The sequence below is a fragment of the Mytilus edulis genome, chromosome 8 (genome assembly GCF_963676685.1).
Source record: "Mytilus edulis chromosome 8, xbMytEdul2.2, whole genome shotgun sequence".
Lineage (NCBI taxonomy): Eukaryota > Metazoa > Mollusca > Bivalvia > Mytilida > Mytilidae > Mytilus > Mytilus edulis.
This window is the reverse complement of record NC_092351.1, coordinates 6,712,651-6,724,855: the sequence shown is the minus strand read 5'-3', so window position 1 is coordinate 6,724,855 and position 12,205 is coordinate 6,712,651. Positions and strand designations below refer to the sequence as shown.

The 12,205-nt window shown below is 32.3% G+C and overlaps 1 protein-coding gene across 9 annotated transcripts in view; it reads left to right on the top strand.

Annotated features, from left to right (window-relative positions):
- LOC139484692 (calcium uptake protein 3, mitochondrial-like) overlaps positions 1–12,205 on the top strand; it is a 79,640-nt gene that overhangs the window by 57,524 nt on the left and 9,911 nt on the right. For 3 of the 9 annotated variants that reach the window (XM_071268562.1, XM_071268558.1, XM_071268559.1), the window contains 5 exons: positions 3,733–3,789; positions 4,793–4,846; positions 6,977–7,065; positions 7,710–7,887; positions 11,881–11,989. In XM_071268562.1, the coding sequence (XP_071124663.1) occupies positions 3,733–3,789; positions 4,793–4,846; positions 6,977–7,065; positions 7,710–7,887; positions 11,881–11,989 (487 nt within the window). Of the gene's footprint in view, positions 1–3,732; positions 3,790–4,792; positions 4,847–6,976; positions 7,066–7,709; positions 7,888–11,880; positions 12,019–12,205 lie in introns of all 9 variants that reach the window. The other 6 variants (XM_071268560.1, XM_071268561.1, XM_071268564.1 and 3 more) reach the window with 3 other exon arrangements.

Below are 12,205 nucleotides of genomic sequence, written 5' to 3'. Positions count from 1 at the left end.
ACGTTCTAACAATGAAAATAGAATAATGATAAAATAACGCTTAATAAATACATGAAACATTTTTAGCGTTGATAGCTTTCATGAATGATTTATCTACTTCTGAAGCCTTTCTGCCGCCATTCTCATTTGCATCATTTTTGTGTCCGCATTGCCTGCATGCTATCCTATACTGCTAACCATGCGCATGAGTCCATACTGGTAGATGGTCTTTAATATTATATAAACAAGAAATATTTGTTTAAACGTCAGCTAGACAAGATAAAAACTGTCATGTTAATAAGGATTATACTGGTAACTGTTCAATTTGCTAAAGTATAAAATAGAAAAGATTCATACATCAATCATAGGCTTTTCTTATATGTCTTAAAATATAATAAAAAACAAAGGCTTAAGTTGGTATATTATTTCCTACCATGCAGAAAAATTAAAATACAGAATTAAATATTAGTTCTAGTTCTAGTTTCTTATATGAGCATTATCTACACCAAAAATCATTTCTTAAAATAAAATAAAAAATGGGGAAAAGATAAGAGTAAAAAAAAAAAGCTTTGAGCTTTTTTTTTTCACTTTGCCATATATCTTTAGTAAAATAGCAGAAAATGAGAGTTTTGGATACTGTATCTGATTAAGTAATATGTATATCAGTTGATTTACATGTTATTTCCATCTTTGATACATTCAGTATTCTAGATCTGTATCATCGAGGTCATATGGATGGTTTCTTTTATTTTATTTTTTTTAAATCTGGGATGAATCTATTGCTGTGCTGCAAGTTTTGATTGTGTTTACTTTCCATTGATTTCTGATCTGAGTTTAAGTGCTTAGTTATGTTTCTGTCAGATTATTGCTTGTTATTATGCTTAGATATTAGGCTCAATTGGGTTTGACCTTAGCATGCTAGATATCAATGGATCCATACAGGTAAACAGGGTATAAAACATTGAAATTATTGAGAAATGTAACAGGCATGTTATAGACTAAAGCATGTTAGAGGTTAATGCATTTTTTAATTTTTTTAATTAGAACTAAATCAGATATTTTACACTGATTTAATATCTTTTGTAATGATAGCATAGAGTACTTTGTCTTTAGTAGCATTTGCCTTGTTTTGTGACATGTTTTTTAATGAATACTTACAAATGTATATAAGGATTTACTTTTTAGTTTGACAAATTGCAATGTTTTAAAAGCTTTCTTTATGTGAATCTACATACACCTGATCTTGGTATACAATTTATTGTTTAATCAGCAATATTTAGTGTACTGCAAAGCAGCAATATCCTGTGTATGTTGATACTTGGTCATATAGTAGTAGTAGTAGAAGTAGTAGTACTTTATTGACCAAACTTTACCATCAACGTTTTCTTGTCACCAAACACAGCTAGAGACAAATGACAAATCTATAACAAAATTCTTTTTAACTCCTATCTACTTAATTTTGGATAACCAAAGTAAAAGTAAAACAAAATTAAGCGTTCATGATCATGAAAAATATATTTAAAAAAAATAATCTTAAACTTTTTTTGATGAATGCTGCTTGTATGTCATCCATTGACACACTGTTACTTTGGATTCATTATTATTCGTTGGATACCAATTTTCGTGGTTTTCGTAGATACATGTAAACCACAAATTCACCAGATTTCAAATTTTACATGGCTTTTGAATACCGAGCAAAACCACAGAATCAAATATCCACAAAAATGCAAGTTTCGTCAATCCACAAAAATAGGCTACCGGTATTTGCCAATTCCCGTAAATGACCCTGTAATTAGAGATCCCTAATTTGGTTGTCTCCCTTTTGACAATCATTATTTTTTTATTTACAATGGAGAGCTAGCAGACAGATCAAATTTACCTGTGCGTAATTTGAGTAATCTATAAGGTTTTCAAATCTTTTAATTACATTAATTTGTTGTTTAGCTAAATACTTTTAACATCAGAAATTATTTTTCATGAAAAATTAGTTAAACCGCGGATACATCACTTTCAATTCATCATGCTTTGCATTGGCAAAAGGGAATCTTGTCCGGTATGGAACCAGTCTCAATTGACAAAGGGAAGTAATTTGTTTAAAACGTGTGTTATAATAGAATCAAATCGGTAATTGGCAAATGGACTATTGATACCCACGAAAATAAATGAATCTACAGGATTTTATATCTTTCATTTGTAGATCGATAAATGTAAATATTTTGGAAAAAAGAAAAAAAAAGGAATTTTAACTTTGGTGATATGAAGGACAGAGTATTGTAACGTTTGGTCAATTGAGTTCTGGTAGTTAGGAATTTGTCTGGTGACCATTGTAACACCACACACACACAAACACACAAACACATAACAATTTCCCAGTATGTTTATGTTGTTTATATATGTGTCTGCACTGAGCCTCTGTCTGCAATCTGGACCTCACTCCTTAATATATATATATATATAATATATAATTACCCAAAATATCATGGTCGCTGTTGTAAATAACAATATCTATATTACCAGGAAATGATTAAGAATTAGGACTGTTACATTAATTTGATCCAATCTCCCATCTCTGAGAGAGAGCAAAGACAGATAACTCTGCATGGGAGAATGAAATTTGAACATGGCAGTTTTTCGTACCTTAATTTAATTCTGTTACATTGTTGACATCATTATTGATCCCAGAATGTGATGATTTGCCATTAGGAAGCAGGCTTAAAGCAAAGGGCATTAACTCACTGTCTGTTCTGTGCATAATTTACACTTTTGTTAATAAGATTTCTGAATACAATATACACATTATGGAAAAGGTTAAGAGGAATTTATTCTTTACGAAGTACAATTCCATTAGCACTACAGCATACTTCCAGAGTAATGTTTGCACCTTTAACTTAGTTAATTTAAGTTAGAGAAACATTTTTGAAGTATAAATGGGTTAAAAATGCATTTTGTGACTTATCAAATGAAGTGGTATAACAGTATCGATTAGCTGTTATGAATAGTTTAAAACATAAAACTGAATTGGTGTAATTTTCAACTCAACTGGCGTCTCAAGCATACAAAATGATCATAAAAAGTAATTCTGGAGAACAACTCATAGAAAAACATTCAGCAGGTTTGCATTGTCTAAGGTGAAAATAGATTGAACAGATATGTTGTTGGTTAAAAAAAACCATGAAGCACCAAAAGTTCAAAATTTAACTAAGATAAAAAAAGACAAAGGGAAAAAATTAAAAAGGTCGTAGGAAATTTCGACATGCAAAATGATGTGGCAAAAATTCATGCAATGTATAAAAGATTTGATTAAGACTTGATATGAAACTCCAAATAAATATTACATGAATGCTAGGATGACATGGTCACTTTTATGTTTTTTATAGTGTAGACTGAAAAGTTTCCTGTAAACGATTCTAGGAACTTTTCCAAACAGTTTAATCTGAACACATAAAACTATATAGTATAAAAAACAATTGTCAATCACAAATAGCCAACTTAAATATTATAGATGATTTATTCTTGCCATAATGATGAGGGCTCCAATGTCTTATGTAAGACACCATCTTATTTTACAATACATATGATTTTCAGACTGGTGCAGCTAGTTTCATTTTAAATGTTTAAACTGACAAGTTTGCATTAGTAATTGGGTTATCTCCCTTTTTTGTTTATTATTTGTTTATCTTTGCCTCATTTTTACCTATATTTTTGTTTTATTAATTGCTTACCTGTGTTTTCATCCCATTAACAATTTTACAGTTGGAAGGTGTGTTTAGTAATCAGCAACAAGATACAGCCCAAGCTATTACACGTAAAGTATGTTTATTTTATCTTAATATTTTCATATGCATTCATATTTACTTATCATCTATATACACATGATACATTGGTAAAAGGTTTCTCTCCTTAACATAAGAAATATGAGACAACTATCCACCAAAGTTCAAATGAAGTGAATGTAAGCAGTTATAGTTAATGGCACAGCCTTTAACAAGTCTGGTCAAAATAACAGTATGTGACCAATTTGGATGTATCACATCTAGATATTTGAAACTCTGCACATTCTTGTTATTAGTATTGTCTCATAAGAAAAGATTCATTATTAACACATTTTGTGAACAGATATACTTGAATCAAATTCAAACTAACAAGTTTGATGGTCACCTACAATACAATCTTCACATTTAGTAGGGGAGGCCATGTGTTTGAACCCAAGCCAGTTCAGACCAAAGACTTTGAAATGGGTATTTGCGACTTCTATGTAAGCGTGCTACATTTAAGGATTGGAATGAGGACTTGCCAACTGAGTCGCAAAAATGAGTCTAGGTAGGGGAACAAATTTTTTTTCCTGCTGATTTTTAGGAACGATGAACTAGCATGCTAACACTCCAACTTAGCGTGTCAGTCTTGTACAAGGCAGGGTTAATATCCTTATCACTTCTAACATGTTCTTGTCCTGAATATACATTCAATTTGCCGCTGGACATTTAACAGCCATTTATCATCATCATCAAATTGAATCTCATCAAACCAGCCACCCATCCTGAACATACATGAAATATTTGCCACTGAACATTAAGCAACCAACAATCAATCAATCAAATCAGCTTGATATTTGATTTTATGAATAGTTTAGTTGTTGTTTGTCAGGAATTAAGCTTCAATAAAATGAATGTTTGCCAATTATCTGTTCATTATAGTTGTTTAGGACGGTAAGTTTGTGTTTAGGAAAGTTTATAGAAATTGTTGTTTTTCATTCTTCAGATATTTATAGATTTTATACTTGTATTATTTCTATGTTTTGTCATTGTTGTAACAGGATACTCCCACTAAAGGAACAAGGGGTCATGTTTTAGTAGAAGCTTTCTTACGGGTAAACTTTGTGTCAGTCGGAAACACATATCTGTAGCATCTTATGTTTTGTCACTGATCATTACTAACAATATATATCCATGACAAAAATCTACAATTATAATGACATTTCACAGATTTTTATCATATTTTGTTTGGTTCTGTTAGAAATGAGGGTCAATGCCATGATATATATTTGTTGTTTGTTTTTATATTTTTTTGTCTTGCATGTGATATATTAGTTGCAGGAAGCAAGATCTTAGTCTTCCTGCTGTTCTAAACATTTGTGATTACTTTTATGTCACTTTCACTTACATGTAAGTTTAATGATGGAGATATATGATGATATTTAACTGTTATATATGATTTTGTTGTAATATGAGTTGTTGGTCATGCATTTGTCAGTTACATTGTATTCATTCCCTGTACATGAAACAGCCCTTCATTGGTCAATAACATTATTTATGGGTATTATAAAGAAATGCATGGTGTCATTTCACCTCAGTTTTCATGATCTGTAAAATTATTGATTTATTGTTAATTGTTCAGTCAGTGAGACAATTAAGTGTGTCCACACTTTTTGTTTGATATAGGTTGCACTTTGTAAATACAGCTGTTTCTGAAACCACACCTCTTTTGGGGTATACATGTATCATATTGATTCATATTCATAAATATGTTAATTTGTTAATGTACTTGTTCCCAGATATGATCTCTGTGTTTCATCTCATAGAGACATCACTTGGCAATGTTACTAGTATAGAAAAACATGGTAGCGCCTTAAATTTAATTCTTAAGAGGTTCAAAAGTGGAGTTACGGGTAGTATAGAAGTTTAGTATAAGTTTAAACTCTTAACAAGTTCAGAGCATATAAATGTTGTAAACATGACAAACAGCCCTATATTTTGACCTTTGAATAAAATTATATATTTACAGAATTGCAACCTTTAGTATGGTAATGTTAGTCTGATCAATGATTTACTTAAGTCTTCATTGATAATATACTTGACATACACCTAAATTTTAAAAAGAATTCAGGTTAATGTGATTTATAACATGGGTAGCTTAGGTACTAAAATGATCAGAATTGGTAGTGAAAATAAATAGATAACATACTTTTCTGCATCTGACCGACAGCCTTCATGAACATCAAACTCTTTAATGGTTCTAGTCTGAAATATATTGTCAGGATCAATTAAAAACACTTCTTGTAGTTTAGATAAACCAGTTGGGGAAAAGAACAAAATGAAATGTTATCGCTTGCAGCAATGTTAAATATTTTATTTTGTATTTGATGCCGTCTGATCACCAAGGTCAGAGTCTCTTACATTCATCTATCGATTTACTACTTGTGTACATAAAACAAACATTTATTTTAGTTTGATTTTTGCATGTCTATCATGCATAATTGTTGAATACAGTTAAATTTGTTGAATATTTCTAGAATATAATACACTCATTAAGTTCTTGAGGTCAATACAGAAAAAATGTCAGTTTGGATTGGAGGCGGTGTTGGTCACTTAGAATGTCTATTAGTCTCAGTTATCCCTTGCTACTGAGAGAAGGGCTGAATATTTATCAATTTAATCTTGAAAGATTTTTCAAGTTCATTACAACAGAATTTTTAGTTTTCAACAAGGACTGAAATTTTATCAATTTAGTCTTGCAAGATTTTTTCAAGTTCATTAAAACAGAATTTTAATTTCAACAAGTTTAACTGGCAGTAACTTACTGTTTTAAGATACATGTAGATGTGCTTTTTAACAGATAGAAGTGTTTGTGTTCTGAATCAAAGCAGAACAACAAAGAACTAAAATACTAATTTATAAGCTGTGCATGTACGGCAATAGACATTTTTGCACGTCTTTTTTCTTTGCTTTTGTTGTGATTTGATTGCATTGTCAACACCCTTTCATTTAAAGATAAAAAAAATTATCTCATATTACAAAAATCTCAGTCATTTGTCAAAAAATAGATAAAAAGCAACTTGTTCCTGATTTTTTTTCCAGTATATTACATTTTTTTTTTGGAGTTCTTTCACCCAATTTTATTCTACTATTATTGTGACTGTAACATTGTTATGTGAAATGAATATGTTTATGTATGTTTGTGGAAGTATATATAAACTTTGCTATGATTTTATTTTGAACAGAATTTAGAGCCCATACCAGATACAACATTGTTGATTCATTTCTTCGGACCTAAAGGAAATGATACAATGCAGTATGATGATTTCAGCAGGTAATTATATATTGTGCCCCAAATACAGTGTAACCTGCCTTATCCTGAGTATTCAAACACCCTGCTTTAACCGACACATTCTCATGGTCCCAAAATATGCCTATCCTTGCTGATAAAAACCTGAGTATTCTGACAACCTGCTTAATTTCAACATTTTTTTCTAGTCCCCCACTGTGTCGGATTACACAGGTTACAATGTACAAATAAAAGGATATGCTCTGAACAGGTATGGTCAAGAGATGCAGGAACAAACAAAAAAAACATACACATGAGATCAACACATTGTCTTCCACAATATATAGTTATCCTTACAATATGTCTAGCTCTAAGTTGATAGGTCTACAAAAGCAGTGAATAAATGTAACAGATTTTGAAAAAAAATTGCAGTAAAATCAAAATTCAGCCAAAAAAACCCACCCACTTTAATATACAAATAGAAATGTTCACTTTAATCATTTAAAATATTTGAAAGGTTGAGGAAAACGTTTTGTTGTGTTTGACGAGTTCTCACACCCTTAAAAGAATAATAAATGAATGGTAGAATGTTATGGACACATTTGACTAAAATGCAGCTCTGACACAAATACACCCATAATGTTACCTTCTGAAAGGGAAAAGAAATATATATGTATTATTTTCATCAGGTTCATGGAGAATTTACAGGCTGAAGTTATAGAGTTAGAGTTCATGGAGTTCTCTAAAGGGTTGAAGACTATATCTGAGGAAGACTTTGCCAGGATTTTACTACGTTATACAATGTTAGATAAGTCTGACGTGGAAGCATCTGTGGAGAGGGTTAGAAGTAGAATACCAACAGAAAAGGTTTGTATACAATGTTAGATAAGTCTGATGTGGAAGCATCTGTGGAGAGAGTTAGAAGTAGAATACCAACAGAAAAGGTTTGTATACAATGTTAGATAAGTCTGACGTGGAAGCATCTGTGGAGAGGGTTAGAAGTAGAATACCAACAGAAAAGGTTTGTATACAATGTTAGATAAGTCTGATGTGGAAGCATCTGTGGAGAGAGTTAGAAGTAGAATACCAACAGAAAAGGTTTGTATACAATGTTAGATAAGTCTGACGTGGAAGCATCTGTGGAGAGAGTTAGAAGTAGAATACCAACAGAAAAGGTTTGTATACAATGTTAGATAAGTCTGACGTGGAAGCATCTGTGGAGAGGGTTAGAAGTAGAATACCAACAGAAAAGGTTTGTATACAATGTTAGATAAGTCTGACGTGGAAGCATCTGTGGAGAGGGTTAGAAGTAGAATACCAACAGAAAAGGTTTGTATACAATGTTAGATAAGTCTGACGTGGAAGCATCTGTGGAGAGAGTTAGAAGTAGAATACCAACAGAAAAGGTTTGTATACAATGTTAGATAAGTCTGACGTGGAAGCATCTGTGGAGAGGGTTAGAAGTAGAATACCAACAGAAAAGGTTTGTATACAATGTTAGATAAGTCTGATGTGGAAGCATCCGTGGAGAGAGTTAGAAGTAGAATACCAACAGATAAGGTTTGTATACAATGTTAGATAAGTCTGACGTGGAAGCATCTGTGGAGAGAGTTAGAAGTAGAATACCAACAGAAAAGGTTTGTATACAATGTTAGATAAGTCTGATGTGGAAGCATCTGTGGAGAGAGTTAGAAGTAGAATACCAACAGGAAAGGTTTGTATACAATGTTAGATAAGTCTGATGTGGAAGCATCTGTGGAGAGAGTTAGAAGTAGAATACCAACAGAAAAGGTTTGTACACAATGTTAGACAAGTCTGATGTGGAAGCATCCGTGGAGAGAGTTAGAAGTAGAATACCAACAGAAAAGGTTTGTATACAATGTTAGATAAGTCTGATGTGGAAGCATCTGTGGAGAGAGTTAGAAGTAGAATACCAACAGAAAAGGTTTGTATACAATGTTAGATAAGTCTGACGTGGAAGCATCTGTGGAGAGAGTTAGAAGTAGAATACCAACAGAAAAGGTTTGTATACAATGTTAGATAAGTCTGACGTGGAAGCATCTGTGGAGAGGGTTAGAAGTAGAATACCAACAGAAAAGGTTTGTATACAATGTTAGATAAGTCTGACGTGGAAGCATCTGTGGAGAGGGTTAGAAGTAGAATACCAACAGAAAAGGTTTGTATACAATGTTAGATAAGTCTGACGTGGAAGCATCTGTGGAGAGAGTTAGAAGTAGAATACCAACAGAAAAGGTTTGTATACAATGTTAGATAAGTCTGACGTGGAAGCATCTGTGGAGAGGGTTAGAAGTAGAATACCAACAGAAAAGGTTTGTATACAATGTTAGATAAGTCTGATGTGGAAGCATCCGTGGAGAGAGTTAGAAGTAGAATACCAACAGATAAGGTTTGTATACAATGTTAGATAAGTCTGACGTGGAAGCATCTGTGGAGAGAGTTAGAAGTAGAATACCAACAGAAAAGGTTTGTATACAATGTTAGATAAGTCTGATGTGGAAGCATCTGTGGAGAGAGTTAGAAGTAGAATACCAACAGGAAAGGTTTGTATACAATGTTAGATAAGTCTGATGTGGAAGCATCTGTGGAGAGAGTTAGAAGTAGAATACCAACAGAAAAGGTTTGTATACAATGTTAGACAAGTCTGATGTGGAAGCATCCGTGGAGAGAGTTAGAAGTAGAATACCAACAGAAAAGGTTTGTATACAATGTTAGATAAGTCTGATGTGGAAGCATCTGTGGAGAGAGTTAGAAGTAGAATACCAACAGAAAAGGTTTGTATACAATGTTAGATAAGTCTGACGTGGAAGCATCTGTGGAGAGAGTTAGAAGTAGAATACCAACAGAAAAGGTTTGTATACAATGTTAGATAAGTCTGATGTGGAAGCATCCGTGGAGAGAGTTAGAAGTAGAATACCAACAGAAAAGGTTTGTATACAATGTTAGATAAGTCTGACGTGGAAGCATCTGTGGAGAGAGTTAGAAGTAGAATACCAACAGAAAAGGTTTGTATACAATGTTAGATAAGTCTGACGTGGAAGCATCTGTGGAGAGAGTTAGCAGTAGAATACCAACAGAAAAGGTTTGTATACAATGTTAGATAAGTCTGACGTGGAAGCATCTGTGGAGAGAGTTAGAAGTAGAATACCAACAGAAAAGGTTTGTATACAATGTTAGATAAGTCTGATGTGGAAGCATCTGTGGAGAGAGTTAGAAGTAGAATACCAACAGAAAAGGTTTGTATACAATGTTAGATAAGTCTGACGTGGAAGCATCTGTGGAGAGAGTTAGAAGTAGAATACCAACAGAAAAGGTTTGTATACAATGTTAGATAAGTCTGATGTGGAAGCATCTGTGGAGAGAGTTAGAAGTAGAATACCAACAGAAAAGGTTTGTATACAATGTTAGATAAGTCTGATGTGGAAGCATCTGTGGAGAGAGTTAGAAGTAGAATACCAACAGAAAAGGTTTGTATACAATGTTAGATAAGTCTGACGTGGAAGCATCTGTGGAGAGGGTTAGAAGTAGAATACCAACAGAAAAGGTTTGTATACAATGTTAGATAAGTCTGACGTGGAAGCATCTGTGGAGAGAGTTAGAAGTAGAATACCAACAGAAAAGGTTTGGTTATTAAACTTTTATACAACTTATCAACCTTACAAACATTCTTATAATGATTTCCCATTTCTGTATTAACTGGGTGTTTGTGGGTGTTAATGCAATCAATATCCTAAAGTAACTGGCTCAATATTTATCAAATTTCTAGACTTTCACCACTATCTGTAAGATAAACAAATCATAGTGCATTGCATTCTATAAATCCTATCAAGGAACATTTAGAGAAATTTGTCAATAATATATACTCAGTTATTCCTTTTACAAAATGATGTGTATTTCTTTTGCCTCACATGTCCAGATAATTTCATAAATTAAGCATGGTGCATTAATTTAGTTATCCCTTCTATTAAAATACATCAATGTTTTCATTGTTGAATTGAGATATAAAATTTGAGTTATCTTTCTTTGTACATAATTGTAGTCGGCCAGTCCAGTCAGTCTGTTCAAAGAATTGCCATTGCTTGATTTAAATTCCAATGCAATCTTTACCTTTCAGTATTTTACATTTTAGTTATTTATAAAACTAAAGGAAATATTTTTATTTACTTGTAAGTGACTTTGGGGCAGAAATTGAATGACACATAATTTAGATTAAATACTGGTTGTTTTTCCATTTTAAACCTTTTACTTTCTTAATTTTTTTATGCCCCATTTATGGGCATTATGTTTTCTTGTCTGTCTGTTTGTCTGTCCGTCCGTCCGTCTGTCTGTTTGTCCGTTTATTTGTCCCACTTCAGGTTAGAGTTTTTTGTTGTGGTAGTTTTTGATGAAGTTGAAGTCAAATCAACTTGAAACTTAGAATACCTATTCCTTATGATATGATTTTTCTAATTTTAATAACAAATTAGAGATTTTCCCCCATTTTCACGGTCCACTGAACATAGAAAATGATAGTGCGGATGGAACATCCTTGTACTGAGCACACATTCTTGTTTTTACAATTTTACTTACAGATGCATTTAATCTTGACTTTTTCTTGTCTTTAAAGTACACAGTTCTGACATAAAATCTGACAAAAAGGGTCTTAAAAATAATGGTTAATACAAATACTGTAAAATACAAATACAAACATTAATTAAAAACTTAACCAATGCTTTATTCATTAGGCACTATTCTACAGATTGTTTTAACCAGTTGGAGACAAAAAGTATAATGAAACGAGTAAACTAATAAACATTGGACACATATTATTTTAGATTCAGACATATTTTTTGTTTGTTTCAGGGGATTACCTTTGAAGATTTCCAACAGTTTTGTCACTTCCTGAATAACTTAGATGACTTTACAATAGCCATGAAGATGTACACATATGCTGATAAATCTGTGTCAGAAGGTAACAATAACTTAGATGACTTTACAATAGCCATGAAGATGTACACATACGCTGATAAATCTGTGTCAGAAGGTAACAATAACTTAGATGACTTTACAATAGCCATGAAGATGTACACATACGCTGATAAGTCTGTGTCAGAAGGTAACAATAACTTAGATGACTTTACAATAGCCATGAAGATGTACACATACGCTGATAAGTCTGTGTCAGAAG